Source organism: Paramisgurnus dabryanus, chromosome 6 (genome assembly GCF_030506205.2).
Source record: "Paramisgurnus dabryanus chromosome 6, PD_genome_1.1, whole genome shotgun sequence".
NCBI classification, from domain to species: Eukaryota; Metazoa; Chordata; class Actinopteri; order Cypriniformes; family Cobitidae; genus Paramisgurnus; species Paramisgurnus dabryanus.
The window spans coordinates 40,992,225-41,012,785 of NC_133342.1; the positions used below are offsets into that span (position 1 = coordinate 40,992,225).

General features: G+C 37.4%; 2 protein-coding genes across 4 annotated transcripts in view; both read right to left on the reverse strand.

The window, feature by feature from the left end:
• LOC135767166 (CD48 antigen-like) overlaps positions 1-20,561 on the reverse strand; it is a 109,653-nt gene that overhangs the window by 39,725 nt on the left and 49,367 nt on the right. The gene's annotated exons all lie outside the window — the stretch shown is intronic.
• LOC135767164 (uncharacterized) lies at positions 4,548-18,897 on the reverse strand. 2 transcript variants are annotated; one of them, XM_065276822.2, is made up of 7 exons: positions 18,819-18,897; positions 9,087-9,395; positions 7,566-7,823; positions 7,326-7,442; positions 6,916-6,950; positions 6,686-6,820; positions 4,548-6,518 (listed from the first exon to the last, which is right to left on the reverse strand). In XM_065276822.2, the coding sequence occupies exons 1-7, from the start codon at positions 18,865-18,867 to the stop codon at positions 6,387-6,389; spliced, it is 1,035 nt and encodes a 344-aa protein (XP_065132894.1). In that variant the 5' UTR covers positions 18,868-18,897; the 3' UTR covers positions 4,548-6,386. The 2 variants fall into 2 exon arrangements, with proteins under 2 accessions (XP_065132894.1, XP_065132893.1); XM_065276821.2 differs by having other exon boundaries at positions 4,549-6,518; positions 7,326-7,448.

Consider the following 20,561-nt stretch of genomic DNA (forward strand, 5'->3'; position numbering starts at 1 on the left):
CATCCTGCGAGAACAGCATTAGTGAAAAAAAACACAAGAGCAATACTTTTAATAAGGTAGCCTAACATTTTTCTAACAAACAAACACTCCTGTATCAGAAATAAGCAGCACAGTAATTACTGACAATGTAAAGGTTATGCCATTTGAATAAAACAACGATAATAAATGAACGAAGTTCAACAAACTGTAATAAGACGGTAGCATACTTTCAAAATCAAGTTTATTTACTAACACTTACACCATATAATATGTTTTTTCATCAGTAGAACAATAAAGAAGATATTTTGCGGAAACCCCAGTGCTCCGTCATGCAAGTCAACCGATCCACCACTTCGAGAGCTAAAGCATATGTCACAGGTCGAGAAGGGGACCGCCCCTGTCGCGGGTCACGCTCCTCCTATTTCCACCCCGAGGAGGTCCCAAAACGCCCCAATGACCAGACAGACAAAGAAATACAATTTAACAAATTTTATTAAATGTTAAAAAAAGCATGTAAGCATTTTTTTTAATTAAATACTTAAAAAAAGAGGTCTCAGTCCTTGGGCTCTCATAGCGGAGGGGGGGGGACTTTAGGTGTTCTGGACTCCTGGCTCCGGGCGTACAATGAATATATAGAAAGGTAACTGGGGCTTCACTTGGGCATGCAGGCAGGCGTACAACACAATATGCTGGCTTTAGCTTTAGGCATAAGGTGAGTATACAGAAGGGGCAACCAGGTCTTTATTTGGTGTCGATGCCTCACCACCGTCGCGTGGAAAAGAAAAGTCAGGATCTCACCAACGGCATATGAATAGAGATGGTCACTTCGCCAGCCTCAATGCTCACTTCCTTGGCAGGACTTCGTCTGGCCTGAAAGGTGGTTGTTGACAACACAGACACAGCACAAAACTGCAGTTTTCAAGTGTATACACTCACAGCAAAGGACAAGAACTCACCCACTGCACTCCACACACTCTTGGTGAAATTAAGGTCAAAACCACGTCTGGTCGAGGACTCGTCCTGGAGATCGCTCTTTGAGAAAAAAAATGTTTATGCGTGGTTTTTGAAAAAGCTAAATTTTTAAAGGGGCAGTGAATTTGTCGATTTTATTGTTTTATACTGTTGTCTGATGTCTACTTATGATGTTCGCATGGTTTTTGCATTCAAAAACATTAAAAGCAATAAGTAATAGGCTATTTTGTAACATGGATTTGTGGCTCTCTGGGCCGCATTGAAAACCTGGACGTAAACGCCCACTGCTATGATTGGACAGCTTCACTCCCCGTCATTACATGTGGGGAAATGTTTTAAAAACATTCATTTGTAAAAATAGCAGCCGAACACATATGTTTGAGCCACAAAAGATTTTAGGTGCTAAATGATGATACACATAAATGACAATACGTATAGTAAAGTAAAAACAAAACTTTAAACTTGATGTGACTAAATTACCGTAAACAATACAGTAGACGTGCATCAGAATCTAGCTGCGGCTGATAAATCCTTATCAATAACTTTGTATATTTCTATTGTGCTTGTGAGGTTGCTCTTAGATACACGTAAAGTTACATACTACAGTTATATGATAAAAAAAAGCTTTGTTGAGTGTTGGACCGTTCAATCGCAACTTGCCTAAAATTACCGTGTACAACACAGTAAGCGGGCATCAGAATCAGATGTTACAACAGACATATCAAGCGATCTCTTCTAACAAAGCAATAGTGAAACGCAGTAACTTAAATGAAGTTAAATGTTTTACTTATTGTGTATACGTTACTGCTGTGTCATTTTTGTCAGATCCAATATAAGTGGTGCTTTTAATCACAGTCTCTCTGCAAATCCAGCATCGACTTGCTTCTTTACAAAAGAATCCGCAGTACACAAGGTAATCAAACACTCCCCACGCGAGCTGGAACTTATTCAAAAACAACCTTTATCCATGCATTCCTAATGTTATGTTCCGAGCCTCCGAATTAAAGTATTCAGCTTCTGTGTTGTTCCCACTCGGTTCTTCCACAACCCAAGACTCCGTTTCCATGGTTACTCTATCAGAACAGATCACCGCATCAAAATAAAAGTCTCTCAGAAAAAAATTATTTAAAAGTCAATTTGGTAACATTTGGCAATCATTAAAGACATGTTTACTGATTGCTGAGACACACGTGTGTCACGCGAAGCTACAAAAGTGGGCATTTAATTTGGATTCGGGGAGGTGCTTCAATTCTACTTTGACGTCATATTTCTCTGAATTCCACACTCGGCTGTAATACTGGCTTGGTGCCAAAAACTGTTATATTTCAATAGCACGGACATTTTCAGTTTTGAAACTTGCAGGATGTTCATTTAACTATGATGACCTCTTATATAACAAATTATCAAGTTTAAATTGAGTATTTGATTCACCGCTCCTTTAAAAGGCAGCATCTATTTGGCGATGTAGCGAGTTATGCTATCTGTGAGCGTGTGCCACTTCATGTTGTCACGTTTATATTTGCGCTTTCAGGTTTTCTTTATGATGGAGAGGATAATGCGATCCATCACTTTTATCCTATATAAATGTACAAGATTTTTATGTTGCTGAGCTCACCAGTGTGTTATATTTTTAGTCAGAAAGTACCAAATTGATGATCTGGCCACTCTTAAAGTTCCTGCTATCTCTCTGATGGTTTTGTTCTGTTATTGAAACTTAAATATGGTCTGTATCACTTGCATGGAGATCTCCCTGAACCACACGATATTGGTTCATAGCCACAGCTTCCGTACATACTGTCATTCAATAGATAAATAGTTTTGGTTTGTTTTTTCTACTCTTTGAATGATGAAGTTGGGTAATTGGGCAGATATGAGCAATAATACTGCAATGAAAACATCCACAATATCATCATGCAGTGAAAAAGTGCAACTCCCCTTCTGCAAGAACTCTCTCTCAATAAATGTCTTGAAAGATAAAAGTGAATCTGAGGAAGAAATTGAATTTGAGTGAGTGTACCAGAAACATCCTGATTTAAAGATTTTGGAAGAACGAAAATCAGAAAATGAAACTCTTGGTTTAAACAAGCAATTGTTAATGTGATGAAACAACACTGGGTGGCAGCAGAACGCCCAGTCCTATGAGTAATAACACACAAAAAAAATTCTGTCAAAATTCAGTCTGTCATCATTTGGTATCGATACCTTAAGCTGATACACTTCTTGTATAATATACACCTTGTAAAAACTATAAGTAAAGTCGCAGAATTCAAGAAGCTAGACAATGATGTAAGCAATTACTACACAAAAGTGTATTCACACAGGCATGTTTTTCAGTGAGTGTGTCGACTGTGTACAAAAGAAGAATTACATGAGTACAAAGACCAAAGTTGTAAAGTGTTAAAGTACATGTAATTAGATGTGACAAGGCCCGACTGAGACCCCAGGAGCAGTGAACAAATTTCAACATGTCCTCATGCTGGTCATAGTTTCAAGGCCAATTGCGCTGGCTGGAGAGCTGAGACAGGGGAGGCTGCAGCTGGCTGTAAAGCCGATGCTCCCTTTTTCTGCTTCTTTTTCGGCCGGGGTGCAGAGGCCATGGCAGAAGAGGAAGGAACTGTGATGGGTGTGGCAGGCTCCGAGGAGGACCCCTCAGACAGCGACTCCCAGGACAACCTCCTCTCACGTTTGCACCGGAGGTTGACAGGCTGAATAGAGTCTTTAATGGCTGAGCCGGACAGCACCGATCCATCCGGCGTCAACACTCCGACGACCAGTCCCTCAGGATTGGAAGGCAGTTGGCTGACCTTAGCCTGGGGGGACACCCTCTCACATCGGGACCATTGCCTTTGAGCGAGACGGCCCACCATCTCCCAATAGGGCAGGGAAACCAGGCTCTCCCGCTCCGGAACTGGCAGAGGATTGTTGAGGCCGCCCACCAGGTAATTGTTGATCAACGGCCAAGGCGTTATCATGGAGGGAGAGTCTCCCCTAAGGTGGAAATGGGCTTTTGCCCGCAAGGGTCTGGAAGGTAATGGACCTCCACCATTCGGGGTCCTGTGCACACCGCATGATGGGACAGTCTGCTGGGTTCAGTTCTGACACGTGCGTTCTGTGAGGGTTTGGTGTGGATGAACCCAAGCGCAGACAGCAGATGAACAACACAGATACTTTATTTAAAAAAAAAAAAAAAAACAGAAAAACAAAACCCATGAGGGGGCAAAACAGGACAGGGTGAACACAACACTAAACTGACACTAAACTTGACATGATAAACATACACTAAACTGCACAAAAAAACAAGACAAAGTTAACACTAGCATGAATACTCTCTTGATATAAACTCACATGAAACAGGAACCAGGAGGAAACAAAACGCAAGTGTACAGAACATCAAACACAAGGACATTAAATAGGGAAACTAATGAGGGGAACAGGTGAAAATAATAAGTCAGGGAGCGGGTAAAAAGATTTCAGTGTTCAACATACTGAGCATAGAAATAACAGGAAGGTTGTTGAAAAGTTTGACATTTTCTCACTGCACAAGTTTAAATGTATTTCAGTGCTTTAAACTACATAGATTTTAAATGCAAATTGAATGCAAATTAATTAAATAAATGCATACTTTAATCTTATTTGATATTTATGAAGGACCTAACTATGGAGTGTGTTTTTAATTAATTTATTATGTATAGAAATCCAGAGTTGCTAAATTTCTCCAGATATGTGCATTAAGTGTATGTGTTTGTATTATAATGTGTAAGCAGTCTGTGTTGCAACATGTGGTCACAGCAGAGCTGTTGTTCAGGAAGTAGGCTATAAATTTGTCACTTCTCATTTCTACAGTAGTTTTAACTTCTGCAGTAAATGCAGGTCAAATGTCCGGGGCTAGCTCAATGTGACAGACAAGAGAGTTAAGAGTCATGACAGCATTTGTTTTCACAATACTTTAAATCATCAGAATTTACAAAAACTCTGGTGTTCGTTGCAAGTTAATACATATTTAATAAAATACAACACAAATACATACAAAATTTAGAAACAGTCCTAGAAGATATGTGTGATCAATTTTAAATCCCTAAAAGAATAAAAGATTTTGTATTAAATCTCATTATTAAACATCTATCTTTCTTTTATATCTCATTTGGAGTAGTAACAAATTATGAATTAAATAAATTACATATAAGCCTAAATCATGCTGAAAATATTTACTCCTTTGTTTATAACCTTCAAATATCAACAGTGTGTATAAAATAATGTATGTATAAAGTAAAACGTATGAAAACGTATAAACAAGTATAAAATGTTGTACATGTGGTCCAGCAGTGTTTCTCTCTTCTGGAGGATTTGTATAATCCAGAGGAAAAATTGTGGTGCATTCAGGTACATCAGAGGCAGAGGTCATGTTAAACACACAGATCTACACATGAGCATGATTTTGGGCATAACATTATGTAGGTTTACAACAAGACTGCTCATGCATGTGATGTATATACTTTCCAGGAAGTGGTTTGAAGTGTAACTGCACAGGTGCTGAGAAATCTGAAATAGAAATCTATGATAAGAGTCAGTGGTTTTATTTTATTTTCTTAAATTTAAAAACAGTTGTTTGTATTTTTATTGATTCACTTTTTGTCCCAGAAAAAGTCAGAAAGACAGATGCACCAATTAAGATTACATTGAAACAATCCAGGGATATATTAAAAAGCACCTAAAAAATGTCAAACATTAATGTAATCACATGGCACATTAAAGAAGAAGTTGATTTTATATATCAGTTTCTACAAGCTTATGTACACATTTAATAAAAACACTGCACAATTACTGTACATACACAGACAAAACATTGTACATAACAGTACAGAATTGAAAACTGTTGACCACACCACAGAAAAAAGTAGGACTCCTGCTTCAGAAGTCATTTAATCTGTAGATCCATAGACTGTAAAAAAAGATGTATGGCGCCCGTTCGCTCTCTTCCATTGGTGAAAAGTGAAGCCGCCAGTGTCCCGATACGGCGCTGACATCTTGGGTCTTGAGTCTGCAGAGTAGCGATTTCGGGACCAGTCCTGCGCAGTAGTGAGCAGGAAGTAAAGCGGCGAAATCAAGGCCCGCCCTCGCAGAATGCAAATATAACAGCTGTCAATCATGACGTGACACCACTGTTTTTATAGCATTAAATGACTAACTAAAAACAAACACTTGAATTTACATCAGCGTGATAAAAACTACAGTAAATAACAGAAACCAGCTTTGGAAAAAAGATAACTGAATTGTAATTAAATTGTTTAGTTGGTCTCAAGTCCCATTGAATAACATGGGGGAGGTGGGGTTTATGACCTATACTGGGACCAGTCACTGAGGGGCGATCGAGACGTTTTGGCTTCACTTTTCAGGGCTTGTGCAGTACGCTTGTGTAGATCCTTTGAATGTCATTGTTAGTGCACCGTTTCACACATAGTCGAGTGTTTATTAACCACAGCATAAATGGTCTTATCACTTTCAGATGCTGGTGGTGTTGAGTGCTTTTGAATGGCACAGTAGATAGTCTTTGATGTCTCTGGTTTGCTCTGAAATAACATGAAAAAAGTGCAAGACCATGCAACCCATTAAATGGTAAAATTCAAAATTCACATGATAAAAAAGGCTTATGTTACCAGTGTCATCAAATAATCTGTAATTTAATGAACCCTTTTATATATTTTAAATACTAATTTTCTAATTTTAAATTGTTTACCTGATTGGTAGAGTCTGGAGTGGGCGTGGTCTGGATGGAATCATCAGGCTGCTTATTCGCAGTATCATACACAGTGTGAGCATTCCCTGATCCAATATCCAACATCTCCTGAGATTTTTGTGTTTTGTTTTTCTCCTACAGACACAATCTAGTTAGAATCCTGCTGCTTTGACTGAAATGTGTTCAAAGCTCATACAGTAGAGAAACTATAAGATATGCTGTAAGCTTACCTCACATTCTTCATAGACTGTATAATCCTGGGCACCTATAAGAGATTTACAAGATTTTAGATTGTAGCCTTGTTTTAACCAGCTGTTGTTATCTGTACACAACTTGTTTAGTTTCTTAATTTCCTTAATTACGGAGTGCATAATGTTTGAAAGCCAATGTTTATATTTGAAATCACCTAAACATACATGCCCCTACCCCAATAGAATCTGGACTTTCTTTTGATAGACCTGTGCCACACATACGCAACCCAGGCAACGATGTCGGTTAGTAGACACGGCCCTTACTGCTGATTGGCTACAAGTGTGTTTTGATAGTCGGCCCGACTCCCTTTTCCAAAGTGTTTTTTCAAACATTGTGCGCTCCGCCTTTAAGGTGTCAAAACATGAATGTGAAATAAGGTGTTATGTACCTTTTTTATACTTGTAGAAACATACGCCAACCCCTGTACCAAACAAACCCAATGATATACAAATAATGGGGATTAACCAGTGAAGGCTTGCAGATATCACAGTAGCAGTCCTTTTATCTAGATCTGAAAGAACAGAGCAGATCAGAAATAATCTGTTTTTGCAGAATGTTATGTTAAAAGTGTTTTTGTTCATATTGGTATTGAGAAAAAAATATATGACAACACATTATATATATTTACCTTGACGAACAATGCAGATTGGTTCAATGGTCTTTGTGTCCATCTTCCAGCTGACAGGGTTGCTATGGTTACAAATGATGAAGTCATCAATGCATCTCAGACTTGTATGATAGATTTCAGATGATGTCACTTCCTCTGAACAGCTCCTACTGTTATTAATTACGGAGTAGATTGTAAAAATATTTGTGTTACATGTGAAGTTACAGAGTCCTGTACTAGAGTTTGAGTTCACTGTCAGGACAGGAGCTTCAACTGCATCTGAAACATATTTAATCGTCTGATGGTTTAGCTGGATTCAATCAGTGCAATACATAAACACTGGTAACAGAATAAAAAATATATATTCATATAAATGTAATTATTATTTACTAAAAATTGTGAACATATTGTACCAAAACAGCACATTTGAAGTGAGCAATAAACCTGCTATAAGTAAGCAATAAGGTACGAGAGGCTGTGCTGTATCGTGAATAAGTAACGGCTGAAGGGCGTTGTTGCAACCCCTTCAGCCATTACTTATTCACGTAACCCAGTCTCACAAAGTTTCGTGATATAGTCACGTATTTTTTTGATTCTTTTTTCGTGCTATTATCACGAAATTTCGTGTTTTTTCGTGATCGTATAACGAATTCCTGTTTTCGTGTGATTATCACGTATTGGTTACTCAACTGCTTTTTCCTATTTTTAAACCATTGTCGCTTCGGTTTAGGGTTAGATTTGGTGCTTGCATTAGAATGTCACTTTATATATTGGTTTATACTATTTTTTCTGATTTATTTTTTATATGTCGCCTGGCGTTAGGGTTAGAGTTGGGTTTGGTTAGGGATGTCATTTTATGTAAATCTAACCCTAAACCGAAGCGACAATGGTAAGAAAATAGGACAAAACAGTTGAGAAACCAATACGTGATAATCACACGAAAACAGGAATTCGTTATACGATCACGAAAAAACACGAAATTTCGTGATAATAGCACGAAAAAAGAATCAAAAAAATACGTGACTATATAACGAAATTTCGTGAGACTGGGCTGATTCACGATACAGCACTTGCCTTGAGTACCTTATTGCTTTTATAAAACGGTAACCACACAATATTAAATAATAAAAAAATGTATTAGTGCAACTTTCATGAAGTTAAATCAATAAACGCATTCCTTCCGCTAGTAAAAAGTAATCCCTGACTGTTAACATCAAAGTTCCAATGTGTAATATGCATCAAAGCTCAAATAAAAACAACAAACCCTTCTCAAACTGATATGTGTGGTTGCTAAGGGCGCAGTGATAAACAGTACCGTTGGGTGAAGCGGTCTTAGCAGTGTTTTATTGTGAATAAAGCACAGCTATTGACCAATCAGAATCAAGGATTGGAACTAATCGTTTTATAAACTAAAATTGGAAAGAGTAACAAAGGCCTTAATGGGATTTTTAGGCCTTTGTTTTGAGTTTTTGCACCAAACGGTAAACCATATATCTGCACATTTTCCAATTAAAACTCAGGAATAACGTTTATCACACTCACCTATAACAGAGACTCTGTGTTCAGCCATATGTGTATCATTATGCCCACTTGCTGTTGCTGTATAAACTCCACTGTCTGTCTTCTTCATGTTCCTCAGTGTCAGAGAGAAACTTTCAGTATTAAACTCCACTCTGTCATTGTAAGAAGGGTGAGGTCTAACTTCATTTGATACAGAAAAATATTTTACTACATTCTGTAATTTGTCTTTCTTCCAGGCTATATCATCAAACTCATCAGGTTTATCTGTCTGTATATTCAGTTGTACAGAAGCTCCTGTCATCACAAACACAGTGTCTTTAGCTCTGGACCCTGAGGAGACAGTAAAAAAGCTTTTGTTTAAATGACCTTTTTACTGCTATGATTTTTTATCTTCTCTTATTTGTTTGTCTTGGTCCTTTAATGCTTATTATACCAGTTTCAACATCTTACACATAATTATCATAATTAATGTAAATGTGACGGGATTAGAGTATTGATGTTATCTTTTATGAACATATTAATGAATTATATAAGCTTGTGCATCATATTGGTTTTATGAATGTATTAATGAATTGTATAATCTCATGCATCATGCTTGTCTATATTGCCTTGTTCTACTTTCTTATGAGTAATAGACTGTTGCGTATGCCAGCATGATGAGCTGATTAGGGAAGGGTGGAGACTGTGCCCTTTAAAAGCATGCTGTAGAGACCGTGTAACTGAGAGCCCCCTACGGAAGACGTACGGTCACGTGTGGAATAGGGGAAGTGTGACTGGCGTTGGCGTCTTACGGAGACCGCGTGAGTGGGTTAATGAACAGCGAACACCCTGAAAGACTCAGAGGTTACACCAGTGCATAACGAGTGTGAGCAGATCCATGTGCAGTGTATTACGCTGAAGGACGAGATTCGCTACACTAGGAAACGAGTGCGGGTGGATTGGCGTGCAGTGACGACGCAGAGAGAGAGAGAGAGAGCGAGAGGAATCCACGCTGTGAGTGGAGCATAACAGTGTTTACCCCAGCGGAACAGAATAACGCTGGACTTCGCGTAGACTGGGTAGTGGGAGTTGCTACTAGGGATGGGCATTTTCCAGTAATTTACTATATTATATTTAAGCTCATAAAGAACGAATATTCGAATATTCGTTTATTTAAATTATGTTAATTAAGATATGTGTTTTGTATTTTTCATTTTGTCATAATTATACAGAAGGCTTATAATTAGGAAATATCCACAACAAGCTAAACTTATATTCTGTATGTATATATATTAGGGGTGTGACGAGACACTTAATCCACGAGACGAGACACGAGATTGGGTTCACAAGAACAAGACGAGACGATATTTTTACACTTTTTAAGAAACCCTCGATGATAAAATAAATGAATAAGAAACTGAAATCATGTTATTTTTAAATGTTTTAACTAATCAAGGACTGCCCCTAACAATTATTTTACTAACTGATAATGAAGTAATTTGTTATTTTTGGGTAATAAAAATAGACCCAAGTGAGCAGTAGCCTTTAAAATTACATAATAACGAAGATGCAATAATAATTGGTTCAAATAAAGTATTAAAACCAAGTTACATTAAACAACATTACATTAACAAACACATTACATTTGTGGTCTATAAATAAAAAGCATTATGTATATATTATAACAAATGCCTGCAGGGGGCGATAGTAGACTCGTCTCTCGGATGCTATCTTCACTTTCACTTTCACTTTAGATGGAGAAAAACGCTTATTTTTTAGCCAAACAATGTTTAAATCCATTTGAATATTTAATATACGTCAATTTCTTTACAATAGAAATGAACATGCAGACATTAAATCATGTAAATTCTGTGATGGTTTAATCTGCTGAGACTTCACATCTGACACTGATCAACAGACAAACACAACACGTCTCAGACTTCATACGAGCTCCCAAACGAACATTATTGGAAACCCAAACAAAAAAGCAAATGTAGTAAAAGACAGAATATAATGCATGCACTGTAAGAGGCTAATTACACCAACCACGCTTTAAACGCTTGGAAACGCAAGGCGCGACGCACTGCGTTTAAAAAAAAGAGCAGTGCGTGTCGACGCGACTTTTAATATTGCTAGGCAACCACCTAGTCAGCTGTCTTGTCAATCAAATATTGAAGCGTGAGCGCTCTTTTGCTGTTAACTGTCATATTAGCAGAAACTTTAAAAAGATGAAGCTTGCTCTGAACTTGTTTGAGGGTGAGAGGTGCACAAACACAGGAGAGAGTGAGCGAGTGGAGTCCGGTTCTTCAAAGCAACTGTAAACTTCCCTCACCACAACGTAAGTCCCGCATCTCCCCTCATTCGAGTGGACAATGGAAAGACGCGAATGACGTCTGGCGCTTCTCCGCTCTCAGCGTTCCTTCAAAGGCGTGTGCTGCGGCCGCCGGCAAAAACCGCAAGGCGCTCAGCGTGCATAAACAGCGCGCAAACGCTCCATGCCTATAGAATATCATTTAAAAAAGGCGCCTGCAACTGCCATAAATGCTTTTGGTGTAACTGGCCCCTAAAAGGGTCAAACAGAAAGCTGCATGCTCTGGAGGTCGCATATGCAGGCTGCATACGTCATTAAGGTTTATTTCAGATCATTAACTGAGCATTACATTCGCAAGTCGTGAGCATATTACAACAATTTGCGATTAACTAAATTATTAGTAAACTTTATAATTGTTAGTAGTCTCTAATAAGACAGTCTTTATGAAGTAAATGCAGTTTAAAAATGCGACCTCCGAAGGATGCAGTCTTTTACGGCCAGAATTTCACCTACACAAGAAATCTCGCGAGACACACTTAATCTTGTGATACACATTTAATCTCGCGAGATCTCGTCACATCCCTAATATATATGTATGTATTCTTAAGTTGAAAACAATGTAAAAATATATATATTTTCTTAAATTCTTCTTAAAAAATATCATACAGAAAAAAGGCGTTAAAACCCCACGCGGAGCGAAGTCTGAGTCAAATCCTTAGTTTCAAGTTGGTCAGTATGAATTCATTACTGTTTGATCTTACATACATTATATTATACCAAATATTATATACTAACCCCAAATCTAATCTAAGTTTGAGGACTTGCGAAGTTTAAAGTTTGAGGACTTGACAAAGTAGGCTGTCATCATTTAAACAGACTCAAAACACCACAGAGCCCGGAGCAAACGAAAAAAATACATCTACATAACCGACTGCTCAGTCGCCATATAAATATCTTCTCAGATTAGTTTGACATGTATTTGTGAATAAAGAAAACCATATTTATCCTACCTGCTTCAGTAAAAGCCCGTTCTTCTGACTAGATACAATAATGACGATGCTGCGGAGAAAACTCTTCCTCGTGATGATGGTTATCCAATAACAACAACAGATGGATTGAACAAGATTGAATATCTGTATTTAATATTATTTTACAAATAGCGTAAGCGGCTCGATACCTTATTGTTGACTGTGCAAAGTTACTAACGTTAGCTTAATTTAACAACATTTCACAAAGACGGAGCTTTGCTTTTAAACTGCCATGTGCAGTTATCCGGTTCATTTTCGAAAGAGCACCGCATATAATAAATGTTCTCAGTTTCATTTCGTTCTCCGTGTCTGTCTCGTTATTAACAAAATAAAGTAGACTTTATAACAGAAAGCTTACAAATCTCTCATGATGTGTTGATTCGGGCGGCGGAGAAGCACGTTTAATAACACGTGAGCCCTCACTGAGCCAGTGGCCAAACACGGCGCGCCGCGGACAAACCCGGAGATAAAGGAAAAACTTAAATTCGTCTGCAATCTGCATTGCCAAACAATCAGAAATACATACAAATTAATGTTCATATTTTACATTTAAGTCTGTAAAAGACAGTATAGATGAAGTGAAAAAGCATTAAATAAGTCATAACCCTTTGGTGGCACATAAAAAAAAAACATTCGAATAGCATTTTTTACATTTGAATTACTATTGCCGATCGAATGTTCGAATATCGTGCCCATCCCTAGTTGCTACCCGGTCCTATTGTGAGTACCATTTCAGCTTTTATACTCCTGAAGCAAGACCCATGAAAGAAACCTCCATTTGAACTTAACCGGTCGCACTGTTTTTACCATTTATTACAAAAACTGATGATTGCCAGAGATTGCTAGCCTATAGTCACTTTGTGTACTTTTATTGCTATATTTGGAGTGGTGTGATTGTGCTGTGGTTTGAAACTGTGTGCACGAGAAAGTAATTATTGGGGTGTTGTGTATAACTTGTGAGCTAGAGATACTGGCAGTCGTTTTATCTGTTTTTCAGTGTGCTGTGTAAGTTCAGTGGAGACTTAGGCCACTGTAGGACTGAACGAAGTGGTGCACTTGATCTGATCGAGCCAAGACGAACTGGACTGCCCCTTTGGACTAAACAGCATCCATTTAAGGACTTCTCAGTGTGCTATTTTCTTTATTGAGTGTTGCATTGATTCCTAACTTTTTAAATATTTTTATCTGTGTATTTAATAAATGGTTTTTGTAACTTAATCCATCTCGTGACTGTCAATATTATATGCCCAGCCCTCTGTGTGAAGTGATTTTAAATTAAATGTGGTTGTCCTTTTGAGTCCTGGGGCTCAGATAAGCCCCCAGGTGGCGTAGTCGGCTACCTTAATAATTAATACAATTTTTTCCTGTATTCAGCAATTAAGAGGACGAATATCAGTGTCACCCTCTTTACATAAACACTAATCAGTTGAACCGTAGTAGAAAGCATTTGATTTAAAATTATGTCAAATAAATCAAAATCTGTATGACTGTTAGTAAAGGTTAAGGCCGTTAACAAGAAATTACCTTACTGCTACATACTATCCAAAAATAGGCATAGAGAGGCAGGATCAATGTGCAAATAAGAGAAAGTCAGAAATACAAAACATATAACCTATGGCATGAACAATAATTCATAACCAGACCTTGAACTTCTGAATCAAAATAGTAACAAACAAAAGCCCATGGGAAACATATACACATGATAACAGAAGGAAACGCATGATACACTTTTAATTACAGCAGAGCTACAATGAACAAACTACAAAGACCATTCAACTCAATTTTATTTACGTAGCGCTTTTCACAATTGGTAATTGTTTCAAAGCAGCTTTACATTAATAGAATGGTCAGGAATACAATAGGATGTGATGTCATCAGCAGGGGCGTAGCACAAGGTCCCGGGCCCTATGCATAGGCAGTCCTGATGGGCCCCCCATTTTTCCATATAGTTTTCTAATCACTACACGAACAAACTGTATGATAACCAAACAAGAATTGATTCAGAAATATTTTATTTTGCTGAAGTAACAAGACATTAAATTTTAGAACATTTATTTTTATTATGCTTTATTACTTTAAGGCATAAATTAAATCTTAAATATGCCATTTTAGTTTTGTACATTAACAAAAAGCTCCATTCATATTAAAAGACGAACAAAACATGTATCACTAGTCATTTTATATGGAAAAAAGGCAAAATGAAACAAATGCTATTGCTTGCATACTATAGCCTATTCATTTAAAATTAAACATTTTTTTTCAAAAATAGGCTATTGTTTTGTATGCAAACAGCTGTTAGTATACAGTTTATTTATTTAGCCTTTCAACTCAATTTGCATGTAGTCTATGACCAAATTATCATCTGAAAGTGTATATTCTGCTTTTTCATTGGGTTGTCTCAGTTCATTTTAGCACTAACAATCGCAGCCAGGAAAATTCAAACAGTTTAGCCAGAGGTGGAAAGAGTAATAAGATATTCTACTTAAGTAAAAGTAAAGTTACTTTAATAATATTTTACTTAAGTAGTAAAAGTAAAGTTACTTGTCTAAAAATCTACTCAAGTAAAAGTAAAAAGTAAGTCACTTTAAATTTACTCAGAGTAAAAGTTACTTTTTTTTTCTAGTATAGTTCAAAAACGACAAGGGAATATACATTTCAAACTAGTTGTTTTTAATTGTAGGAATATCTTTACAATTAAAGTGCAATAGCAAAAAGTTAATAAAGTAAAAGCTTTTATATAACTAAGAAACATTTATGGAATAGTTTAATGATTTTTACAGGTGAGTATGCACTTTTAAAGCAAAAATAATGAGGTCAGCAGCTAGTAAATACAATCACTATAGTAAGGTTGAAATTGATGTATTGCTGGGAACATTGTTATATAGTTTAAATGAGCATATCATGAGATGAGTGCATGGCTATATACTTTCATCCTTATTGTCTTTTATCTAACTTCCCAGACCTGGGTACCTGATGTAAGACCTTTATTCTTATTTCTCTCTCTCTCTCTCCAATGTCTAATGACCTGCGCATTCTCAAGGACGTTCTTAAGTTGTGGTTGACTTGATGCAAAGCTGATTGACATCGGAAGATAATGCGCATGGTATTAAAAACGCGTCGTGCAAATGAGCGATAAAACCCCGGTCCACAATTCCGTTCATATAAGCATAAATCCTACCTTACATAGGAATGAAACACTCGCTTCACGTCAGAGGAAAGTGGTCGCTTAAATATGGCCAGAGGTTTCTTTCATAAGAAATTAATTGAGGGTCTGCATTAGCGCGTGCCTGTCTCGTCCGTCTCCATGGTTCTTTTTGTGAGTTTAGCGCGTTCCCCGCCCATCAATCAATCATCATTCATCCGTGATTACCTTGCATTTTTAAAAATATTCTTTACTCAGTAACGGATATGATTTAAAAAATGTAGCGAAGTAGTATAGTAGGAAGTTTGTTTTTTTCTTCTGCTGTCTTTTCTTTCTGTTTTGGTGGCCCAATTTAGCTTTCTTTGACAAAGACATTTCAACCGCACGCAGAAGTTTGCGCTCTACCAGACGCACAACTACAAACAAAATGCGCGTGCAGATGGACTAAACCATTTGGTGCATTAGGAAGGGGTGGGACCGTGAGACTTTAGATAGTTTTTTACTAATACAAAATATATTCAAACAGTTATTCAGCAAATACACTAACTTTACATTTCATTTGACATTATAAAATTAAAATAAGAAATGAAAATATCCAGGTAAAATAAAATATATTCCAGACTTTCAAGGGCCCTCTCTCCCCTTGGGGCCCTGGTAATCAGTACTGGTTTTACCCCCAGTCCGACGCCCCTGGTCATCAGCACAATAAACCTAAAAAGTGTCCCAATTCAAGGGCTGCAACCTTATAAGCATGCAACCTTAAAAGGTGAGCACTCGGTCTTTCAAGGTGGAAGCCTCAGTGGCCGGTTGCATAAAACTCTAAGACTAGTCTTAAAAGTTAGTCATGAATTTTTTTCTTCAAGACTGATCATATCTGTTTTAAGTATGTTATATATAAAGGCAGATTGGTCTAAATCCAAATAATAAGACTGATTAGCTCTAACTTATTGCTAGTTAGTCAGAATCATTCTTAAGACGCAGTCTTAACGTCACGGCCATGTTTATGCAACCGGCCACAGAAGTCCGTGAAGAGAACTGAAATGAGACAGTCTAACCTTTGGAGGACAATAACTTGTGTCCCCTGCTGCAGGCGTACACTGCGCCTGTCAGCAGGACACAGCAGAGACGTTTCTGACTTATTAAAATAAATATGGAATCAGAATAATATTAATTTATTTTTGAAAATATGACACGTTGATAAAGATTAAGCTATTCAACAGTATATCAAATCCATTCGTTCTATCCTTAACAGTTCGGAGAAATAAGGACGCATTTTGAGGCTTAATTTTAAGCATCCTTTGAATTGGGAGGGCTTTACTAACATCAAGTCGTGCTGCTGTGACGCAATCGGTCTTAAAATATGTCCTTAGAAGGTTGCAGCCTTTGAATTGGGACACAGCTAAAGTGAGAAAATTAAAGTTGAAATAATTTACCAATATTCTTTTAAAGTAGATCCAACTTTCACTTTTTACAGTGTACGGAAGGGTATGCAAAGTTATAATATATGATTTAATTTAGTTATACATAAAAATAAATGTACTATATTTTTGGCCTTTGGGCCAACACGCATCTAAATTTATACCAACACTCTCAGAAAAAAGGTACAAAAAGGTAAAGTTGTCACTGGGGGTATTTGCAAAAAGTACAACTGTGTACCTAAATGGCACATAATCGTTCCTAGGTATATTTCTGCACCAAAATGGCACAAATTAGGACCTTTTTGAAAGGTACCGTCCCAGTAACAACTTTTGTACTTTTATTTCTGAGAGTGTAGTATCGCTACTTTAGTATTGCTGTGGTATAAATGTATTGTACAGTTTCGCTTCTTCCTTTATCTCTTTCCCCACTATTGACGAGATGTCATCAATTAAGAGAAAACATTTCCCTGCCAACGATGCTTTCCTGAAAAGTTTTTATGGTAATCTTTAATTCTGCTATTACCCACTCATCCAATTTATTGAATTTAATTCATTTTAAACGCCATGTATGTTTTGATAATCGTTCTAAATCTAATCTCTAACAAAAATGCAATTATTTAAGCTTTTTTAATACTGTACTTATTTTATTATTTTTTTGTAGAATCCTACCCACATTTAAGAGGTTATAAAAAGAGAACAAATAAAGATAGAATGAAACTTTTTTCTTGTTTTATTTGTTTGAAGAGGGTCTGTTCTCTCATTTGTTTTGTATATTTATATAAGAAAATTTTCCTGGAAGGCATTTTGTGAAACTGTCATGATTCTGCCCTCTTGTTATTGTTTTATTATTAGTCTGGAGGCAGGATCATGACAGGCCCATGTTTTGTGTCTCGTCTCCTGACCCCGCCCCCTCATCGCCTCATTAATTATCCTATTATTGTTTGATTCATGTTTGCTGCCTGTGCTGATTCATTTTGTATTTACCTGTGTCACTAGCCTGTGTGAAGTCTTGTCAAGAGTATTGTAAAGAAGTTTTGTCTAGCTCTTTGTTTAGTTTGTCAAGTCTACTTAGTGTTTTTTTTTTTTTTTTGTTACCTGGTTTTGCCCCCTCGTGGATCGTTTGTTTCTGTATCCTGTATTAATAAAGTCTAAGTGTTCATTTAAGCCTGTGCCTGGGTTCTCTCTCTCTCCCGTGTGGAAATTCATGACTTTTGTGAAAATCACTGAGAATGAGTTAAGAGCGTATAAACATTTCAATGTGACAATGCAGTCTGTTATATATTCATAATTAATTGTAAGAATTCAAAGTAAAATCTGTCAATACTATACTTTTTAACCTTTAACTAACTAATAAATCATTGGGACTCTATTTCAAGGGAGACCTGTCCAAGAACTTGACACATTTCACAAAGACAAAACTAAAAACGCAATAACATAGAACAAAAATATACAATTGTATAAACAATGAGTATTAAAACATACAAAATACCCATACAATCCAACAGAATAGCAATAACTTTAAACTAAACTAAATGATGTGGCTGTGGAGGTTGCTTGATGACTATAGGGCACAGAATGAGCAAAAGCCTTTCTAGCAATTTCTGAACAAAACCTAAACTGAATAGTAAACACAGAAACAATCTTGTGACAATCTTGCTAAAATTACACACATACTATAAGTGTCTTCTTCACTTTACAGTTAATTTAAGTTAATCTCTCAATTACAGTAATAGATGTCACAAAAAAGAGGAAGACCCTTATCATACTTATTTTTAACTCATAATACTACCCTATAGTGTAAATTTCCAACTATGTAAATAATAATATTTTTTCATAAATGTATCATATTAAATTGACTGAGTTTGGTAGGCCTACCTGTGCTGTATGTAAGCAGAACATATGTTAAGAGATGCCACAACGCCATCGTAACAAACACAGATTAAATGTATTGTGGTCTTTCATTTAAGGAAGTTATATACAGTACCGTACTTTTCTGATGTGATGTGTCAAAACTTTTTAAACCACAGTCATGAGTCATACGCTGTCAGTTTCATTTAACATGTTTTAGTAAGAGCTCAAAAAGCTGTGTATAAAACATGTGATATATATGTTTTATGAAGTAAAAATACACATTTCTTTTTCCAGAAGCCCATCTTATAGGCTTTAATTAATTACTTAATTTACAGTCTGGTTTGTTGGAGTCTAATGTACTCATGGTCAATTATTTGGTTTTAAACTTAATGTGCAAGTGAAGTTGATTAAAGGGTTTGTATCCGTTATCTGGGTCTGTAAAGAGGGTTCATTTATTTATTATAAAGTCATGAAGGGTCTTTTGCTGTTTCTCTTAACCGCATACCCCGCCAACCCCCTTCACTTCCTTTTTAAAACACCTTTACACATCCTGTTTATAGACTTCATCCTCCAGATGTTTCACACTTATATTGAGGGTCCTTAAAGTGTAAGAATACAGTATGCAGGTTAAAAATAAAATAAAATAAAAAATAAAATATTCAATGTACACGGTTCAAATACATTTATACCATAATATATATATATATATATATATATATATATATATATATATATATATATATATATATATATATATATATATATATATATATGTCATGACTGGGTAACAGGAAGTAGGATGCATACACAGGGTTCCCTTTCAGTCGGTCACTACGACGTCACGTCGTGACCGACGAATTGGGAACTCGCTTAGAGAGACCAATCTGCTTCGAATACTACTAAAACGCCAATGAACTTGGCATTGAGATATTTGCATAATGCTGGCGCCGCCCCGCCAGGTGCGTATATAAGCCACAGGTGCAAATATGGAAATTAGCTTTTTTCGCTTCGAAAGCCGGCATTATCTGCTACTGAGAAGCTACTCTCTGCTCTTCTGGGAACGGTTGCTGAAGTTGGTTGACAAGCAGTACTGACACAGCGGACGCTCGCAGTATTCCACTGCTCTGCATATTTTTTGTTTTGAGTTTAGTGTGTGCGTTGCCTCTCCCTGTGCGCATCATCAGCTGAGCACCTAAAGAGTGATTTCCCTAAAGAGTGATACGTGAGAGCTCTGTGTCTTTTTAAAGACAGCCACTCTCTCGTATATTCGGAGATCAGCGTCCTTTTCAGGATAGCTTTTCCTCTGTGCGATCTTGGATGCGAGAAGTACAGGGATTCCAGTGACGGTCACGAGCGCTGTCTTCGTGCTTGGGCATCGAGCACTCCGAGGCTGCGTTCGTGGAGAGCTTTTGTTCTCTCTGTGAGAGCATAACCCTCTTGGATTGCGGAGACGACTGTCGTTTCTACGGGAACGACGTCCGCGCCTTTGCAGTGCTGAACGCCGTCATGGTGCGGCTGTCAAGCGCTCGCAGGACGCTCTTCGCATCACTACGCTGAGTAGGACGGAGGATGCGTCCTTCACCTACCGGCCTTCTCATCCTCAGCCGGTTGAGGCTCCGGTGGAGACTGCAGAGTCGTGTTCTGCGATTCTGCCGAATCCATTGGACCTCCTTCTGGTCCCGTCACTTCTGCAGCATCAGAGGGGTGCCCATTTTTTCCCTCCGAGGCGGAGTCGTCCCGGAGATGGCGGCCGTGCCCGCTCGAGCG